Source organism: Diuraphis noxia, unplaced genomic scaffold, assembly GCF_037042655.1.
Source record: "Diuraphis noxia isolate RWA-SAM2 unplaced genomic scaffold, SU_Dnox_SAM2 contig0003, whole genome shotgun sequence".
Classification (NCBI taxonomy): Eukaryota; Metazoa; Arthropoda; class Insecta; order Hemiptera; family Aphididae; genus Diuraphis; species Diuraphis noxia.
In genome coordinates, this window is record NW_028301713.1 from 24,816,254 (window position 1) to 24,836,191 (window position 19,938).

Below are 19,938 nucleotides of genomic sequence, written 5' to 3' on the forward strand. Positions count from 1 at the left end.
GGGCGTATTTAGGTAGGGGCTATGGGTCCCGTTGTCCAGAGCGGCAAATTTTTAAAGATTTAGAGGGGCGGCAAATTTCTATTTCGTACTTCATAGTTTACACACTGATTTCAATTAATTAAAATTTTTTCAGTAAATATTTACACATCCCCCTCCCTGCTCCCATCACATTATTTTTATCTGATAATATCAGTACAACTTGCCTATTTTACAGTTTCACCATGGCGCGGGGTCACCGCCCACCGGTGACCAATTGATTCATAATAATATTGTATACGGCGATAAATATTAAAAATAGATGTTAATAATAATAACCCAATATGACATAATAGCATTATACCGATTAAAATAGACGTCTAGAGTTCTAGACCATGTAGGCATATCCGTATCTCACGCACACAACGATAGTTACTAACAGAGAACTTATTAATATCAAGCTACGCCCGCATAATATGTTGTCTTCGTCTTACAAGTGCGTAACATAGCAAATTTTATGCTAAGCAGATCACGTTTAGCTCCGTTAATTAAAAATTTAGAGTAAATTGACCTCTCACAAAAATTAAAGGTAACATTATTACCGAGGGCATGACGTAGGCTTTTTATTATTATATATTAATTTTAAAGTGTGTTATGTGTATTCTAAGATATACAAACAATTTAAAATTTTAAAATACAAATACGGAGCTAAACGTGATCTGCTGAGCATAAAATTTGCTATGTTACGCACTTGTAAGACGGAGACAACGTATGCGGGTGTAGCGTCCTCTTAATAGTGTTGTCTGTTACCGACACAACTGAGAGCTGTAAACAATAAACAGTATAAACCGGATTGCCTCGAATAGTCGAATCTCGGAGTGCCTTTGGTAGTTTGATACTTTGGTCTCATATAGATCGTATACGGTCTATTGCAGGCAATTTATTACCCACTAAAAATATTTCTTTGAAGTCATGAGTCCTATCCGATCAAGACTTAGCGGGTCAGGATATAAGAGGAAGGCCGCAGTAAAGGCTGAAAAGTATGCTTCTGTCATAAAAAAACAGCCAAAATAAATACATTTTTTTCGCAAAGTGCGCAATCCAACGCTATCACAGGTTACTAGGTTAGTACTTAGTAGTTAGTACTTACTATATACTTAGTATTTAGTACTTTATAACTAGAAACTAATATCTATAAATATTTTTAATAGCAAACAGGCTGCCAAATATTTTTAATTCATTTTTAATTTTGTTCTTCTAATATTCGTACATGCAACTATGCAAGTATTGAAGTATGTATAACACATTAATGTATTCATTTTAAAAAGATCCACTTAAAAAAAAAAAAAAAATGTTTTTAGTCTATTCAAACAGGTAAATGAATTATTAATTATCAAATATCAATACAAATTATTATTTAAACACATAATAATAAATTATACTTATTATTAGGACCCGGATTTAAATGCACTTAAAACCATACAAATAATATGCTCTAAAATATAGCCAAAAATGCCCAAAAAAAAATGCATTTTACCACAAAAATTACCTTAAAAATGCCATAGACTTTTTTTTAAACAAATTGTAATTTATAAATGAGATATCATTATTATTTATTTAAAAGAAAATTAAAAATTAAAATATTGACTAGGTACTATGATGTTGACACTCATATGTTTTGGCTGTTTTGGGGAAATATTATTCATCCTAAACATACCAAAATATATATTAAAATGTATGCAAAATATTAACATCAAAAAAATAATTTATCTTTAGATAATATTTTGAATTGGCAGAATTTTATATCTATATTGAACAAATATGCATTAAAAACCAACAAAATAACCCAATAATGCTAAAAATGAAAAAAACGTCGAAATATCCAAAAAATGCAAAATAAAATTTGTAGCTTTCAAACCCTCGTTACATGAAACGAATTATGTACTTATGATCAACAAAAAAAATATGCACTTTGCATTGCAATCCGGACCCTACTTATTATCTATATTTTATTGGTACACGAAATATTTTAGTTAAAATATTGCTAAATATTGCAAAATACCTATATTATATATTTATATATTAGCCACAGTGAAACCACTTCATTAGACTATGAAAAAATAATTAATGATTTTGCTACATCTGAATCAAGGAAGAAAATGTTTTGAATTTTATATTTATAATGTATACCTAGTAGTTAATAGATGTTTTAATAAATAATAATAGTTAGTAGCAATTTTTTTTATTTTTTGACTGTGGGGGGGGGCAAAATATGTGTTGCCCCTACCCTGGAATTCCTAAATACGCCACTGCGTCCACATGTTGTATTATACACATGTCAACGGTAAAGAACTTTTGGAAAAGACTAAATATAGGTATCCTATAATATGTCTAGAAACCGCATACGTATTGTTAACAATACATGCATTAGCATTTTAAAGTAATAAGGGTCAGAAACGTAAGAACATGTTGTCAGGTGAATAAAGTCAGCAAATAGAGCACCGAATAAATTATAATGACACTAATTATAAATACACAAGCAATGTCGCAAATCTAGGGGTGCGGATGGGAACTGCCCCCTTCATAAACATTCGACATTTAGCATTAAAATATTTTATACTTTTTCAATAATTAAATGAAAATATGACAATAGAAAATTCAATTTGATGGAAAATGAGATATCAGTTTCATTCATTATTACTCCTTTTTTGAAAATGCATTTAAGCATTTTAGATTGGGTAGTGATTCTTTAAAAAAAAATTTGGTGGATATTGTTATCTCACAAGTCACAATGTATCTCAAATTATATTTTCTATTTTTATTTGATACGTTGATTCATTAATTATTATAATTGATATTTACTATTCCAATTTAATATTTATATGTCTTTATTTTTAGAGTAAGGTTGATATTATAGCAAGTATATGTTATGTAATCACAGCGAACATTTTTTTTTTAAATAGGTGGCACGTTTTAAGATACTATCTTAAATCGTGATAGGTGGGTATTGAATACTTTTGTTTTTTTCAAGGGATAAATCTTCTATAAATGGATATTAATATTATAGAATTAAAAACTACTGGACTGTTTTCAATAAAAGTTATATAAATATAAATTCCTCGAGACTTCATGTATTCGAATTTGAGTTTTCAACCTCTGTAGGTCTACTAGGTGTCTAGGTCAGGTCTGCAGGACAGGACACAGGACAGGACACAGGACGTGGCACTAAGTAATTTTATATTCAGCTGTGCTGATACTTGATACTGTGATATCCATTATCACTTATCAGAGACAGCCGAGATAATCGAGATCAAAATAAACGGTTATCATGATATTACTACAAAATACTTAAAAAAAAAAAATTGGAATTTCGTGAGAACCGAGAACTGATCTAGTGATATTATATTATTATTGTCAATTTAAAATTATTTATTTCATTTAATCATTTTTGTTTTTCTGTCATTTAATATTTGAGTATATTTGACTTGATTGAAATTTAAAATGAGTTTGTCACACACTCGCAGTATATTGCAGGTAAACTATTATACGACATTATATTTTATAGTATTCACATTTCTATGAACACAACAGCTATTTTGATGAAAACACTAGGTTTTATTAAAGAAAATAAATAATTCATTCTTGGTCAAAGTGTAAATAAATAAATAACTTTATGTAAATGTTCATAATAATATTTGTACACCTATAAGAATAATTTGTTTACACAAGATTTTAAAATAAAAATAAATCTAATATTTTTAATTAATCACCTGAAAAATATTCAGTATATTGTTGTAATTTTAAATTATTTCATTTTCAGCACTCGAGCAAAATATTGCAATTCAGTAATAGTCAGATTTCTAATAGTATTCGTGGATTGACTATACCAATTGTAGTAGAACAAACTGGTCGTGGGGAACGTTCTTACGATATATTTTCTAGACTTCTTAAAGAACGTATAGTTTGTGTTATGGGAGAAGTAAGTAAATTAAGTTCCTAATAATCTATTTCATTTTACGTGAACAAATATTTTACATTTCTTAGATCAATGATCATGTTGCGTCATTGGTAATAGCTCAGTTATTGTTTTTACAATTTGAAAATCAAAAAGCCACAATCAATATGTATATTAACAGGTAAAATATTTATTATTTAATAGATTTTATGCATAATTATACAACATGAATAATAAATTTATGATTTTTGTTTAGCCCTGGTGGTAGTGTTACAGCAGGTTTAGGCATTTATGACACTATGATGTACATTAAGCCAGATGTATCAACTTGGTGCATAGGACAAGCTTGTAGTATGGGAAGTGTTTTATTAGCAGCAGGAACAAAAGGTAAAAGGCATGCGTTACCTCATTCAAGGATAATGATTCACCAGCCATCTGGTGGAATGCAGGTACTTATTACTGAATTATATTTCTATATAAATATAATTTCTTATGTATGAACAAAATATTTTTATGTACATTAAGTATATTTTTTATTTATTAGAAAAATATAAGTAAAACATTACATTATACAAATATTGATAAATGAAGAATAAAAATCAATATAATTAGTTTATTAAAAATATTGCAGGGAAAAGCATCAGATATGAAAATTGTAACTGATGAAATTCTAAGGCTTAAATCATCGTTAATTGACATTTATGGCAAACACACAGGAATGCCTGCAGATAAAATCGGTAAGCTCATTCCATTACCTATCACAAAAATATTTTATATTAGAAGTTAAGAAAATTAATTCAATATTTATTTTTTTCTTTTCTATAATTACCTGTTAACTTCTTAAATATTTTATAAATTTAAGTAGTTATAGTTATAGGTTTATATACTAAATAAATACTCAGTCAATACTGTCAAAAATGATTTAGAATGTTTTAATTGAAGCATTCAAGGAAGATTTGGACTTCAGATTGAACCAAATGTAGGGTGACTTAGTCACTATCAATAATATATCATAAATTCATATTTGTTAATTTCTCATTGTAATTAATTCCATGTAACATAATGTAGTGTGTCTTGTACCAAACTAATTAAAATAGTAAAACTAGGAAATCAACCTGTAAAATTACTTTTAAATTTTTTAATTTTAGTATCTAATATGAATTTAAAATAGTAGAAATAAAATTTATAATTTTTTTTAGATGCTAGTATGGAATCGGATCATTTCATGAGTGCAGACGAAGCTGTCACTTTTGGATTGATTGACAAAGTTGAACAACCGTCAATAAATTGATTTTATGTACTATTGTATTTTTCCTGTATATTTTATTCTTGTTAATATTGTATACCAATTTACTAAATTGAAATATTAATATTAAAATTTTGTGGTTGTCCTTTAAATTTGTTTGACTTTTCATATAAAAAATTTTTTGTAGATTATCAAGAAGTATCATAATTTATTGAGAGTAATTTTTCAAAAAGCTACTGGCTGTCTTAAATATTTGTATATATAATGTTAGAAATTATAAAGTAAACATCAAAATAAACTTACTTTTTTTCAATTATTAGTTTTATAGTTTTTGTGATTTTTTGTTTTAAGGTGAAGGTGCTTTACTTAAGGTTACAGAATAATTAAAATATCTAAACATCTAATTTTGTCTATAATATCTAAATTAATAAAAGTGGAGTTGATTCTGAAGTTAATTGGCTACCATCCAAGAGTGGGAATACATGTGTCTATATTTAGATTACAGATATGCTAAAGAGTGTATCCCTAAAGGTTATAAAATCTACTGAAACCAAAACTATTATGAATGTGTAGTTGCATTGGTTAGTGAAAAAAGTAAAAATTCTAAATATGAATATTTGTGTAAGTGTATGTACATTCCTTATAGCAGTTTTATTTTTTATATATGCTATAGAAGTTCAAGATGATAAAAAGAGTAGTCTGGAAGAACTTTTGTAAGTATTACTTACAGTTATTTTAATTCCTGCTTAATGCAAATATTTAAGGTTTATGCTTTTATAAATTTAATTTAGGGTGGAGAATTGGGCTGAGACATTTGGAAAAGAATTATGGTATCTGGGACAAAATATAACTAAATCTGATGAGATTAGATTGGTATATACTAGATTATACTATAATAGTATTAATCGTATTTTTTATGACATACATATAACATTTATAAATTATAGTCTAAATACTCTAAATTGTGTTTAGCGTTACAAAAAATTGAATGAGACACATGTGTTTAGAACAAATGCCAGTCAACTTCTACAAAACATTTCAACAGCAATGAATCGTATGATAAGATTGAAAATGACAGCTGTATCTGTAAATTAATCTAATTCTATGTGACTACAGTGCCGTAACTAGGCATTGGCAAGGTGGGCGGTGGCCAAGGGCGCAGTTTAAAATGATCGCACTAGGGGCGCAATTTTTATTTCATATAAATACTAAAAATGCATTATTAATTTATAACATTGGTTGCCAAGGGCGCACATAAAGCTAGTTACGGCACTGTGTGACTATGTTGCAACTGAACTATATTTAATGATAAAATAATTTTGTAGTGTCTTATGGATGCAGCCGAACGCTTATCTGAAGAATTTGAATGGAAATTCTATGGAGAAAATGGAATTTCGAACTATACTTATTTTAATGCAAAGTATTCACCAGTTGAGGGTATTGATGATAGTGATGATACAGACAGAACTTCTCCAAATATATCTTTGGATCTAGGAAAAACTATAGTTCAATTAGAATTTAAAACAATGAACCTGACAAAAAATGATCACTTTTATGGATTATCTGTTAATACTGATTACAGCGCAGTTTATTTACCCACAATATTATATGAAAAACGTAAGAGTACTTTCTATTTTTCTATGTTCTTTTATTTAAAGTAATAATATTTTCAGTTAATCATGTTCAAATACCTTTGCAATGGTCTGAAAAATTGGATGAAGTGTTTTTACAAAATTATCGCAGTGATCCATCACTTTCTTGGCAATATTTTGGAAGTACAGCAGGATTTATGCGTCATTATCCAGGTAAAATGATGATAAAGTTCTAATAATTACTATACCAATAAATCATACTGATACATAAGTATGAGAATTTATTATATTATTCTATAAAACCAATAGTTTGAGTCATATTCATTAAACGTGAGAACATTTTATCCACATGATCATCATACATCATATATTCACTGCTGAAACATTGATTAATATTATTTTATTTTTAGCAATAAGATGGTCAGCTAAACCTAGTGTATTTGACACCCGTTTGCGACCGTGGTACATACAAGCTGCAACTTGTTCAAAGGATGTAGTAATTTTATTAGATATTTCCGGTTCCATGAATGGCATGCATCAATCAATTTCTCAGCTTGTGATCAAATCTCTATTGAAAACATTCAATAATGATGATTCGATAAATATTATTTTTTTTAATACCGGTTTTACTTACTTAGTAACTTGCTTTAAAGAATTATTAGTTCAGGTAATAATAATTATAAATTATAATATACTCAACTTTAATCAGTTCTATGATGTTAAATAGTTTTTATATTGTAGGCTACTCCTGAAAATCTTTACACATTTCATAAAGCTATAATTGAAGATCCAAGATTATTACCATCCAGTACAGCCAACTACAGCAAGGCATTTATTGAAGCTTTTCAACTTTTGTCTAATGTAGGTAGTATTCAAACCACATTAATACCTATTAAATACTTAAAAGGCAATGCAAGCTGGAACACAGAAAATTATTTTTATTTTTTTTTAAACCGGGTATATAACAAAATGATACAACATTTTTAAAGTTCTAAGGACTAAAACATGAAATAGTATCAGATGTAAGGTGATATTGCTTTTTAAAAGGAATGTATTGGGATTTTATTGTTAACTTCTTTATCTAATATGTACAATTTTAGTAAGTACCCTTTTATTTTAGAACAGAAACAATCACAGGTGTTCTGAGGAAACTTGTAATCAAATGATTATGTTGATCACGGATGACGATCCCAATGAAGAACTTTTCGATGTTGTAAAAAAATACAATCGTGTTGATGATAATAAAATCATAAATATACCAGTCCGAATATTCACCTACATGATAGGTCGTGATATTACTACAACACCTGAACTTGAGCGACTTGCTTGTGAAAACAGAGGTTTTGTGTTAACATTATATTATTAACTTAATCTTAATTATACTTAATAATAGAGTAGTATTTATATAAAATGGATATAAATATATAATACTTGAACAATATTTATTATTTTATGTTTGTAGGTAGCTTCGCACACGTACATTCAAAAGATGAAGTACTTGAAAGTGTATTAAAATACATTGCTGTCTTAGCTAGGCCTTTAGTATTACAAGCTGAAAAACATCCTGTTACATGGTCCCATACATTTATGGACATATCTGTAAGTAAAAACATTTATGTATCTAGCATAAATTATTAACTGTATTACTTAAGTTCCAGTTCATAGCTATATAATAATGTTAAGAGCATTTTGTTAGGATCCATATGTTACAAGTGCATTAAAAAAATCAATGGATTTTGATAAGCAGATGAGTGATCTTGCTGCTAATTTGAATGAACAAAAACAATTCCCTAACCAACATAAAATGGATTCTAAGTATTTAAAATTGAACTCTGAGGTAACTCGTGTGTACCAGACCAGCGTCTATCCGACCCAAAATCCTAACTATTAGACCTGTTAGTTCCAATCCTCTAAAAGAAAACACAACAATAACTAATTATAACAACAACCTTTAATGTTGGTATATTATATATTTTGATATTTGTTATGTATATAAATACACTTTCAGAATTTGTACCTAGCGTGAAAACCCAAATTTAAACTACCTAATTATAATATTGACTTATATTTAAGTATTGAATAAAAATATTAGAACATTGTTGTATAGAGTTTAGATGAAAATGGAAATTATCAAGAATACAGGCCAATGACTGCTATTTCCATACCAATATTTAATAAAAAAAGGGATGAATATAATAAGGTAGGTTTCATTTATTTGTTTTGAGCTGTACTATAGTAATAACTACATTTTAATTTCCAACAGTCATATTAATAACTACTTCTTAAGTAGGTATTAATACTTATAATAAACTTGTTGTTTATTTTCAAAAAAAAAAAAATATTTTTTATTTAAGACTAAAGTTAAAGGAGATTTGCTCGGTGTTGCTGGAACTGATGTACCAATTGCTGAATTTGAAAAATTAACACTTCCTTACAAAGTAAGCATAATTGTATGAATTTTATAAATAAAATCTTGACTTTAGCTTTGTTAGTTTATTTACTGTCATACTGTTATATAGTTAATTTTATTTAGAATTGTAATATTATCATATTACATTATAACCCAGTGGCGTGGCGAGGTAAAAGTTACATGTGGGCGAAGTAGACTTAAAGAGGCCCTTTTAAAAAATTTTTTAACTTCTGTCATATTTCTCTATGGTTAATTATAAAGCTCTATGGAACGCGAGGCCCTTTGAGGTGTGAGGCCGTGGGCAATGGCCCACACCGCCCACGCCTAGCGCCGCCACTGTTATAACCTATCTTATACACTCTAGTAAATGCTGGTTGGCTTAATTCTGATTAATAAATTGAAAAATAAAAAGGATTAATAGAACACTCCTTTTAAAGCCACTCTAATTCAAAATAACTTTTAAGTAGTTCTACATTATTACCATTATTAGTACTTGTTAGTTGCAAAATTATAAAATAATAATACAGCAACAATAGATTGCGAGGTTTAGAACCAAAAATGCTGCAGATTACAGATTTATGGATAAAAAACATAATATTTGTCACAAAAAGAATTATTTTGACTATGCGGTAGCCTCTTATTTAATTAGTATTTTTTTAAACTTAATTGTTTGATGTTTTGGCATTTTTGGTCGTTTAGGCATTAATTCATATTTAATATCAAAGTAATTATAAATTGATGATAAATATACTCAATTTGTTTTTGAATTTTTAGATTGGTGTAAATGGCTATGCTTTTGTTGTTACAAATAATGGATATGTGCTTTTTCATCCAAAGTTGAGACCTGTTGTAAGTAAAAAATTCAATAAAATCATATATATATATATATACACTTTAAACTTAATTCTTCAACAAAATTTGATTTAAAGGAAGACGGCATTCTAAAAGACAATCACAATAGTATTGATCTAACTGAATTGGAAATGTTGGATGATAGTAGTGATGAAGAGCCAAGACAGCCACATCATGATATAGTTCTTGTATGAAGTAATATTTTTAATCATTTGAAAACATATAATATATTTTGAGTGTTGTTATTTAAGTAGTTACGGGAAGCAATTGTAAATCACAAGCGTGGATCAATGGAAAATTTAAGCATTAAATTTCACTATGACAATATGGTATAGTATTAATAATTAATAATTAACTATAAATATAGATTTTAGATGGTAAGTAAAAATTAGAGGACATATTTATTTAGAGAAGAGTTGGGTCTGAAGTTCGTAATTATCATTATACCGCATTAGACCCAAAAGTAGAAGGCCCTTTTACACTTGGTTTAGTGTTACCTGCCTCTTATGGTAACAATTGGATTAAAGCAGGCGATGAAATTAATAAATCAATAGAAAAAAGTAAGTATAATGTTTGAAAAATATACTTATATCGTTAGAAAGATCAAAGAATTTATAAGTATTTTATGTTTTAGATGAACTATTTGATAAATATTTTCAAGATAAATGGAAAATTCATCCAAACTGGTATATGAATTTAATACTTTATGTTGTTTTCAATTTTATTTAAATATTTATACAATTCAATTGAGTTAAAATTTCAGGGTGTATTGTGATTATTTTCATTCATCAGAGCGAAAATTTGAAAATCCTGAAGAAAAGCTGCTTCATTTTATGAAAAAAATATTTTCTCCAAATTGGGAATGGAGAGAACAATATCCAGATTCAAATTTTGAAAATATTTCAATGGATGATTTCAATAGATGTAAGGGCAACTATATTTTAAAACATAATAGCTCTAGTTGATTTAATTTTATTGAATGGTAAATAGGGGAGTGTAACAGGAAACCAATTGACATGGATGAGTTCTACTGTAAGTTAATCTAAAATTAACTCAGAATTTAATTAATTTTTCTGATTTTGATTTAAATTTCACTATTTCAGGTGATAAGGAATTAATGCAACTTTTATTTTTTGATGCAAAAATAACACATGCATTATACAATTCAACTTGGAACCCTACTACAGAATATGAGTAAGTTGTAAAAATATGTATTGTTTTAGTATTCTTAATTAATAATTCAATAATCTTAAATTAATAATTTTGAACCGCAGAAAACGTTATGTAAACCAATACAATGTTAGTGTCAGATTTTTGGCCACCCAAGGAGGGTTGAGTAGATGGCAACATATGCTTGATCTGGCTGAAGGTGAATTGTATGTACAATATACAGGATAAACATTATTGTTATTTACATTTGTAAAAAAAAAAAAAATATAGTCCATTTGTATTTATATTTAGAGAGTTTGGAGATGTTCATAACCGATCTGTTGAGGAAGTTTGGTATAAACGACCAGTACTATATCGTAATCTTAATCCACAAGCATTTGTATTTTCAGTGCCTTTTGATTCTGGTATTCATTTTTGTATGGGTATTTTGATAAAATTAATATTTCAACTTCTGAATTTATGAGTTAGGCTACAATGATAAATTAAAAATCACTGCCAGTCATGCAATATTTGTTGAGGATGAAAATAATGAAGCACCAGGATCAGTAGTTGGATATGAAATGTCACATAAGAAGTTTTATGATCGCTTTATGGAAATCACGCAAACCAATGAAAATGTTATTCATTTATATTTATTTATCTTTAATTGAATTGTTTTTATTAACTTTTCGTTATTTTTAGTGTCCAAGTTGTTTACCATGCAAATCTGATCACGTTGATTGTTATATAATTGATGAAAATGGATATGTCGTACTATCTGAAATTCCAGCAGATACTGGCAGATTTTTTGCCCAAACCGAATTAAAGAGTACTGGAGTTATTATGGAAACAATGATATCAAAAAAAATATTTAGGCGTATACCTATGTTTGACTACCAAGCTTTGTGTAAAGAAAGGATACCAGCATCAAGTGCATCATCCTTCTTGTTAACAGTAATTTAAATTAAATTATTAATTAGTTATATAAAGTTATTAATAAAAATTTTTTTAAAAAAAAACAAACAAACAAACAAACATATGTTAAAAATTATTTCTAGAAATATATTCAAAATGTAAATAATTTAAATTTTAAAACTACTATTAAAATAAATATTTAATTTTCTTAGTCATTTTAGCTATTTGGCTGCAATCTATCCATTGTTTAAGGGTTATGAAATGTATAAATATTATCAACATAGTATGTTATTATGAATATAGCTTAAAGCCTAGAAGATAATGTCTTCATAGTTCTCGTCCTGTTACAAATATCATTCATTGATAAACTTAAGCATCAAATTGAATTTAATACTTATAATTAATAAATTATTTAAAGATTTAATAATAAATTGATATTTAAATAATTTTAATATTATTTGTACAGCCATTTTATGTAGTGTATGCGAGTCTAAAAATGTTCTTAGTGAATTTACTGTGGTTATTAGTTGAAGGTAACTTCAACCATGTATGGTCAATTAATGAAGGTAACAATTAAACTTGCAGATAATGTAAAACATTTTAACTCATCTTATATTTATTATGTATTAGGGTATGGTGATGATGTGTTGCCCAATAAAAACTCAGAAAAATTTAAAACCATCAATAAACCTTGCGATAAGAAAGCCGATTTGTTTATGCTACAACATGAACACCTTAGTGCTGAAGGATTTGATGCTCCACCACCAGCTGGATCAACGATAAGGTTAGGTTCAAAAACTGCAATGTTTGTATTATATCATGAATGTATAGTAATATTAAAAGTTAAAACCAAACTGATTATGTGCTGTGACAATTCAGTTAAATATAGGAGCAAATAATGGGGGACGAGCCTAATATATATCTATTATACCTTAAATAAAAATATCCGAACATTTTTTTTAGGCCATTTTTTGTCAAACGTATAGCCCATTCCAACTTACTTCTTGTTGTTGTAAAAAATGCAGAAAGTAGTCAAAGTCATTTAAGTGTTAATCCAGTCAAAGTGGAGTATAAAAACACATCAGGTATAATCACAGATCATAGTTGCAATAAACTGAACCTCAATTCTTTTTATAGACGGAAACTGGGAGGATGTTATAATAGCCATCCAGAGGTAATATTTATTATTAATTAAATCTCAATATTATATTATTTAATTATTTATTCATGATACAAATATTTTTGCAATTCTTTTAACACTTGATTTTATTTTTATAGGAGCCAAACACCAAAGTGTGTTCAAAATGCAATATTATTAAATCAACAGTAATATTTGTATTGATAATGAGCAATTTATGTATACATATTTAAATTTAATTATGCTTTGTCAACAAACTGTAATTCATTGATTTAAAAAAGAGATACAAAAAAAATTATTATTGTACTTAAAGGTATTCTAATATTGTTAATTAAACATAATGTAATATTATCGAATAAATACAATTACTTTCATATACATTTTTTTATGAGAGATACATAATTAAAGAATTTCAGCAGATAAAAAACTATCCAAAGTTGTATTACCATTTGATGGTTGTGGTTTTTTTTTGAAATTAGAAACTAATTTTCGCTTTTTAGTTACTGGTTTCTGTCGACTAGGGAACACATCTGGTTTCGAACGACCACCAAGACCATCATACATTTCTTCATCTGAACTACTTGAAAAACCCAAAGATTTTGATACATAATTTGCACTTACCGATTTAGTAGTTAAAGGTGGTCTCATAAATCCAATTGGTCGTCGAGGACTTTTAGGCATAAATGTGTTGACCTTAACAAGAATATAATAATTAATAATCAAGAAGTACTTTTAAAAATATGTTTCGAATTCCATATTTAATAATTATATATATTTACACATTGTGATGATGATTGTTCTGTTTTGTAGTTTAAACTATGCGGCTTTAATTGTCCTTTTGGTTGTATCATAGAGGAAACTGAATTTTCTGGAGAGTATATAACAGTTTTTAAGCCCTAAAAATGTTATAAAATCACATATTTTATAAGTTTGACATACAATCGACTTAGTATCAATTTCATTAATCTAACCAAAACCACTAATTTTCTCATATAATTTTCTATTGAAAATTTAGATTTTAATATATTTTAGTATTGAGTTCACTTAATAATATATATCACATTGTATACTTTTTCTGAACTAGGAGTAATGGATAACTCAGGAGCTGGACTTTCGTGTATTATTCTTTTACGTAATTCAGTTCTTCTTGGAGTATTATCATTTGCTTGCACCAGAGATTCTAAATTTTCACATTTCTTTTGTAGTCTTACAACTTCTGCTTCAAGATCGGTAATTTCTGATTTCAATTTTCTGAAAAATTAATTTTTAGGTATTGTCGATGTATTTAAATTTAAAATGCATTCAAAAACTTATTGTGTATATTTGGCTAATTCTTAAGTAAGAATTATAATAACCAGGGATTGTGAGTCATGCATTTGCATATCAATCTTGCTTAAGTTGTATTTAATGCTAGGTGACATTGAAATCCAATTCAAGATACTGTGGTTAAGTATTTTAAGTTTTATTTTGCATATGCTAGGTGACATTGAAATCCAATTCAAGATACTGTGGTTAAGTATGTTAAGTTTTATTTTGCATATTTATGGGTTTTTCTATTTTACTGCCCATATTTAGAGTAAATTTAACAAAATGTTATGACAATGAAATGATCAATATTTTTGCAATGAATAAAATATATGAGAATTTTTGAAATGTTAAATAATTAAAAATAAAACGTACATAGCGTATAAAGTGCATACAAATGAACATATTATATGTATCCTACATTAATTTTTTAGTGGAAAATATGTTGTATGAAATATATAGTATACATATACTTAGTAGATTAATAATGGATATTTTTTCAATTAGTTTTTTTAATTAAATTATTATTGTAATTTAATTTGTAATTATTTAAACAAATTAAATAAAACTTTTACAAATATGAATGGAATTTTTTTTTTTAAATCTGCACATTTTGAAATTTTTAGTGCATATAAATGCTATTTCTAAACTTTTTATTTAATGTATATTCAATAGGTTTTAGTACAAGGGCATACTTATTTTGGTATTTTTAGGGCATGAACTCATGAGCCCTGATAATAACACATTTTGGCTACTTTTAAAATAATATATTAAAATTTGAAACTAACAATTTATTAAAACTTTATAAGATAAAAATACTTAAACAAATTACATACTCCATTACTCGGGTATTCATGGATTCTTTTGAATTTACATTGCACAAATGTCTTTTAAGTTCCATGTATTTAGAAACTCGTTGTGAAAACTTAGTTTCCAAATCTCTATTACTTTCTTTTAAAGTTTGAATTTCTCTAAAAAAAACAACGGCAGAGTTATTGTATAATACACAATTGTTTAAATAATATATCATACTTTTTAAAAGAAGTTATAAGTAAGCATAAAGTTTGAACATCAGTCTTTTTTTTTAACAAACTTACAGCTTCTTGAGAATCTGCAGCAGTTCCATATAATATACTGTTTATTCTGAAATTTAATTAGAATATTACACAAATTATTATTTTTTTTTTTTTTATCAAAGAAAAAGTTTCCTTACGATTGGTATTTTTCTAAATCTTTTTTTAATTCTTCAGCTTCAAGTTTGTAGCAAGTAGATTTTTTACATTCAGATTTAAGAAAACGGATATTTTCTTGTAAACTAGATACAACTGTCTGATGGCCTCGAATTTTGTCTTCCACATCTTTCACATGTTTCCTGTGAAGTGTTAATATAATGAATATATTATTTAAAAAAAGTATAAATTGAATATTTTTTTATTTTACTTTAGTGTATTCAGTTGTTCTTTTTCTTTTTTGGTTATAATTAACAAATTTTTTATTTCTTCATTCTTTAGAGTATTTTCATATGTAAGTGATTGCACCTGGTGAGTCAGTGAAGATATATCTTCTTTTATACTTAAATTTGAATTGTTGTGAAAATATAATTTGATAATTTGCTTTTCAGTTACTTTTGACCGACAGTGTGGACAAGTCTGCGCTCTAAAAATTATAGAAGTAAAGCAATAATTATAAAAATGTATGATTATAAATATAATTTAAAGGAGAAATATTAAACATACAACTAGGAATCGTAATTTTATATACTATTATAATATACTTTAGTTATTAGTTATTAACTATAAATCAATATCCTATGGTCATTGGCGCCCACAGAAATCTGACTCAAAGAGAAAGATAGTTTGCCAATATATTAAGCAATAAGCATAATATATTTTTTGTTAACTTGAATTAACAGGATATTTTATAATGATGACCTTTTTATACTTTGTATAACTAGAATGCACTTTCATCGAAATTAAACTTTAGTGATACCTTTTAATCCAAGTCATGAGACATTCATAGTGGAAAACATGACCACAAGGTGTTGAATGAACCGATTCAGGATGAATTCCTGTGAAACAATCGCCACATATTGAACAAGATGCTAACATTTTTGCTAGAAAAAAAATTAATCATTAAAACAATGTTGAAAAAAAATGAAAATACACAATATTTAAGTACCAAATGGATAAGTATTCGTAGAGACTAGTTTTGATATTATGCTCTTTGGCCAAAGAACTAAATAACAAGTCATAATTATTATTTGTCTTCAAAGGTATGAGTAATATAATTGAAATTATATAAAAAAATCTATATGTTGTTGAATTATTTTATTATTATGAATAGTAATTGATTAATTAAATTTATTAATAATTGTGTGACATGTGTGATTTTAAAAATTTGGTCTACCCACACCTAGTCTCTACAGGAATAATATGGGTGTGTTCCAAATTATATCTAATTAAGTAACAGGTTGTGGAAATTGGATGATTAGTTATGTAAAATATTATTATTATTATTATTATTATTTTTTAATTATAATACAAGCAAGACATTCCTAGCAATAGGAATATTTAGAAAAATGAACCGTAGTCTTGAAAGATTAACGTGAAGACCATAAATATTTACATAAGTACTATAAGATAAATTGATAATTTAAGTTCTACAGAACTACAGAAGTAACAAAAATGTTTATAATAATATACTAACATTTACAACAATTTAATAACTATAAGTATGACAGAGTGATTAATGTGAATGTAATATATTATAAAAATAGAAATAAATCAAAAATCTATTGTTGAATATTGCTAGTGATGGGTCAAACCTGATTTTTTGGTATCAAAGTACTGCGACCTCGAATTGAACCAAACTTATAATTATTCAAACAAACCCAAAGCGAACTATTGAATAATGTTTATCAATTACAATTTAAACTCAGAATTTTAATTTATTTTATCATACCTAATTGAAATAAAATTAAAATATTAGTTAATAGTTTAATACCTATAATAACTATATACATTATATTAATTATAAAGTACAGAAAATTAATTTTAGATATTGTTTGATAGGTAATTTTTTCATACAGAGTTGGAGTTTTGAACCAAACTTCACATCAAGGGTCGGGTTTGAGATTCAAATAGTTTGATCCATCACTAAATACTGCTCTATAATTTTTCAACTTAAATGAAGTATAAAATTGTATTTTTATATAATTCAGACTAATTAAAATTATTTTACTCGGGTTTATCCAGAAAATTGGTGCAGTTAAGTATTATAACTTGACCCTAACGGCCTAACAATCTATACTTGGAGAGACTGATGACAAAATCACAAAATAAATGATACATAATTAATATATCCAAATTGAAATGTCTGAAAAATACCTATGGCAAAATAAAAATACTTGCATTTTACATTAGGTGTACATCTATAGAATTAGTGATTGAATTACCTGTTGGTTTGTGAGTCAATAGTCTTGATGTCACATACTTTTACAGATTTATTGGTTCAAGTCCAAAATCAAGACTTAATCCTAATCGTCACAAGGGGTGGGTTATGAGTGCATATCACATTCCAGAAATAAGTTTAAGAGATGAATAGGCCATTCTAAAAGAAGTTATGAGACAGTCAGTGTAACAATTAGAAAAAAATAACAATTGCGTTTACTTAATATTCCAATTTCATTGAACGATTGAATGAGATTAAACATAGGTAAGTATTCAGTCGATGACTTATGTTCGTGGCTTGGGGGAAGAAAAAACCTAAAAATTATTATTAGATAAGAGTATAAGACGATGACATTAATTAGTGATCATTTACTTAACACCTAGACACCAAACCAAAATTGAAAATAATGAGTACTTAGCAATGATCAAAACAATAATAAATAATAATGTAAAAAAAAAAATTTGCTATTAATAATATTGTTTGGTTTTTAGATTGCGCTTCCGAGAGAATACGATAACCGGGAGACTGATAACTCGCACAGTGTGTCTCTAAAACCGAAAACGAACGAAAAGCGAGACAAAAGTTTGTCAAACACTGTCAAAGGTATCTCGTTTATGACATCACGAATTCACGAGTCACGACATGAGTTTTGGTTCGGCTTCCCCGCGAGTTCCCGCTTCTGCAATAATTACTAATTAGTATAATTTACAAAACGCCAAACGGTAAACGGTTATGGTGGTAAAATGGTATCACCAAGTTTATTTATGATATATTTGTATTGGTATTATAGTAATTTATTTTACATTTAAGAATACAATAATTCAAATTAATTTTTACCGAAAATATTAAATGTATTACAATACCTATTAATATTAAATTTGTATATAATTTATAAAAGTATATATATATAATATATTTATATGTTATTATTATTTTTTAAACTTGAATCGATATGAACAAGCCAAGGTATAAAATTATAATAAATTCATATTCATCAAGACAAGTATACAATTTATTTGTTTATTTTGAAAATGCCATTATCAAAGTTTGGATTTTATAGCATTTGCTGATTATTATTATAGTATACAGATAAAAATAGCAGAGAATAAATTTGTTTCATACACCAGGGATTCCAATTACGAAATTTTATTTAGCTATTTTTTCCATATTTGAAGTATATTAGATGTTTAGGACTATTTTGAAGTTTTTGTGATATTTTTTGTTAATATGCACAATATAAATATATAATAATTTATTTTGTAGTTTTTATAAATCTATTTTCTGAAAAATAGCATTTATAAATACATAAAACAGATACAAATAGTATTCATTTATGTTAATCCATAAGAGTCATATGTATTTCAACGTAAATCATCAGTAAATAGAAACGTTTAAAATTGTTAATATTTATGTATTTCCATTGGCATAAATCACATCGGTGCTAAGGGTGTTAGCACCTTCAACCTTGAATTTTAATGCTAGCACCCCGAGTCCCCGAATCTCGTGATAATCTTAAATGTAACTAAAAATCATGATTATGTACCTCTAGTCTCTACCATGGGTCAAGATAGTCTATTGGACATAACAATTATTTTCACAAGGAATGAGACATGGAAAGTTAGTGCTTACTGCTTAATAGATGTCCAGTATAATTATTACATATTCCTATAGTATAATTACTATAATTACAATGAAACTTCCATATTATAGCAAACTTCTAAAAAAAAAATTTAACAAAATATTTTTGAGGGTCAAGTGGTTTTTTTTTTTATTTTATTAAATACTCTATGGTAAATTTCTTATTCTTATTCTTAATATGAAAGTTTCATTAAACATATTATAAAACATAATTTGATTTGCATACATTATTATAATTTATAATTATGGCTAGTTTAATGCAGTGAAATACCTTAAAATATGTATTTAAAATCTTAATAAATGCACTAGTCA

At 26.9% G+C, this 19,938-nt stretch overlaps 3 protein-coding genes and 1 long non-coding RNA gene across 10 annotated transcripts; 2 read left to right on the plus strand and 2 right to left on the minus strand.

The window, feature by feature from the left end:
- The first annotated feature begins 3,331 nt into the window (after nucleotides 1-3,331).
- ClpP (Caseinolytic protease proteolytic subunit) lies at nucleotides 3,332-5,490 on the plus strand. Its single transcript, XM_015518492.2, has 6 exons — nucleotides 3,332-3,510; nucleotides 3,797-3,955; nucleotides 4,021-4,112; nucleotides 4,188-4,380; nucleotides 4,563-4,668; nucleotides 5,131-5,490. The coding sequence occupies exons 1-6, from the start codon at nucleotides 3,478-3,480 to the stop codon at nucleotides 5,220-5,222; spliced, it is 675 nt and encodes a 224-aa protein (XP_015373978.1). The 5' UTR covers nucleotides 3,332-3,477; the 3' UTR covers nucleotides 5,223-5,490.
- LOC149057113 (uncharacterized) lies at nucleotides 4,556-10,115 on the minus strand. Its single transcript, XR_016191235.1, has 5 exons — nucleotides 9,931-10,115; nucleotides 7,877-8,366; nucleotides 7,470-7,686; nucleotides 5,481-7,337; nucleotides 4,556-4,686 (listed from the first exon to the last, which is right to left on the minus strand). It is a non-coding gene; the product is annotated as an uncharacterized LOC149057113 (long non-coding RNA).
- Ca-Ma2d (Ca[2+] channel Muscle-specific alpha2/delta subunit) lies at nucleotides 5,643-13,607 on the plus strand. Of its 5 annotated transcripts, XM_089224835.1 has the most exons (29): nucleotides 5,643-5,758; nucleotides 5,851-5,890; nucleotides 5,969-6,050; nucleotides 6,150-6,263; nucleotides 6,503-6,794; nucleotides 6,851-6,982; nucleotides 7,180-7,436; nucleotides 7,511-7,630; nucleotides 7,890-8,109; nucleotides 8,232-8,368; nucleotides 8,466-8,606; nucleotides 8,877-8,969; nucleotides 9,124-9,207; nucleotides 9,954-10,028; nucleotides 10,109-10,219; nucleotides 10,286-10,360; nucleotides 10,441-10,591; nucleotides 10,666-10,717; nucleotides 10,795-10,955; nucleotides 11,022-11,063; nucleotides 11,135-11,225; nucleotides 11,306-11,407; nucleotides 11,493-11,605; nucleotides 11,670-11,818; nucleotides 11,883-12,134; nucleotides 12,562-12,661; nucleotides 12,726-12,879; nucleotides 13,059-13,269; nucleotides 13,374-13,607. In XM_089224835.1, exons 1-29 carry the CDS (start codon nucleotides 5,743-5,745, stop codon nucleotides 13,464-13,466), a joined length of 3,660 nt encoding a protein of 1,219 aa, XP_089080961.1. In that variant the 5' UTR covers nucleotides 5,643-5,742; the 3' UTR covers nucleotides 13,467-13,607. The 5 variants fall into 5 exon arrangements, with proteins under 5 accessions (XP_089080961.1, XP_089080963.1, XP_015373977.2 ...); XM_015518491.2 differs by having other exon boundaries at nucleotides 5,755-5,890; XM_089224836.1 differs by lacking the exon at nucleotides 8,466-8,606 and having other exon boundaries at nucleotides 5,755-5,890.
- LOC107168917 (E3 ubiquitin-protein ligase trul-1-like) lies at nucleotides 12,206-18,481 on the minus strand. Of its 3 annotated transcripts, XM_089224841.1 has the most exons (11): nucleotides 18,208-18,481; nucleotides 17,993-18,147; nucleotides 16,717-16,773; nucleotides 16,528-16,651; nucleotides 15,979-16,194; nucleotides 15,752-15,910; nucleotides 15,571-15,681; nucleotides 15,375-15,509; nucleotides 14,304-14,484; nucleotides 14,013-14,129; nucleotides 12,206-13,926 (listed from the first exon to the last, which is right to left on the minus strand). In XM_089224841.1, the coding sequence occupies exons 4-11, from the start codon at nucleotides 16,644-16,646 to the stop codon at nucleotides 13,636-13,638; spliced, it is 1,329 nt and encodes a 442-aa protein (XP_089080967.1). In that variant the 5' UTR covers nucleotides 16,647-16,651; nucleotides 16,717-16,773; nucleotides 17,993-18,147; nucleotides 18,208-18,481; the 3' UTR covers nucleotides 12,206-13,635. The 3 variants fall into 3 exon arrangements, with proteins under 3 accessions (XP_089080967.1, XP_089080966.1, XP_089080965.1); XM_089224840.1 differs by lacking the exon at nucleotides 16,717-16,773 and having other exon boundaries at nucleotides 18,208-18,480; XM_089224839.1 differs by lacking the exons at nucleotides 16,717-16,773; nucleotides 17,993-18,147.
- Between the last annotated feature and the right edge of the window lie 1,457 nt (nucleotides 18,482-19,938).

Coding starts and splice junctions, on each gene's coding strand:
- ClpP (XM_015518492.2), top strand. CDS start 3,478: ATGAGTTTGTCACACACTCGCAGTATATTGCAG. Junction 3,956..4,020: donor TAGTTTGTGTTATGGGAGAA/GTAAGTAAATTA, acceptor TACATTTCTTAG/ATCAATGATCATGTTGCGTC. Junction 4,669..5,130: donor AATGCCTGCAGATAAAATCG/GTAAGCTCATTC, acceptor AATTTTTTTTAG/ATGCTAGTATGGAATCGGAT.
- Ca-Ma2d (XM_015518491.2), top strand. CDS start 5,787: ATGAATATTTGTGTAAGTGTATGTACATTCCTTATAGCAGTTTTATTT. Junction 7,631..7,889: donor CTTTTCAACTTTTGTCTAAT/GTAGGTAGTATT, acceptor CTTTTATTTTAG/AACAGAAACAATCACAGGTG. Junction 8,369..8,465: donor ATACATTTATGGACATATCT/GTAAGTAAAAAC, acceptor GCATTTTGTTAG/GATCCATATGTTACAAGTGC.
- LOC107168917 (XM_089224839.1), bottom strand. CDS start 18,250: ATGTTTAATCTCATTCAATCGTTCAATGAAATTGGAATATTAA. Junction 15,682..15,751: donor GATTTAGAAAAATACCAATC/GTAAGGAAACTT, acceptor ATTAAATTTCAG/AATAAACAGTATATTATATG. Junction 14,130..14,303: donor TTACTCCTAGTTCAGAAAAA/GTATACAATGTG, acceptor TAACATTTTTAG/GGCTTAAAAACTGTTATATA.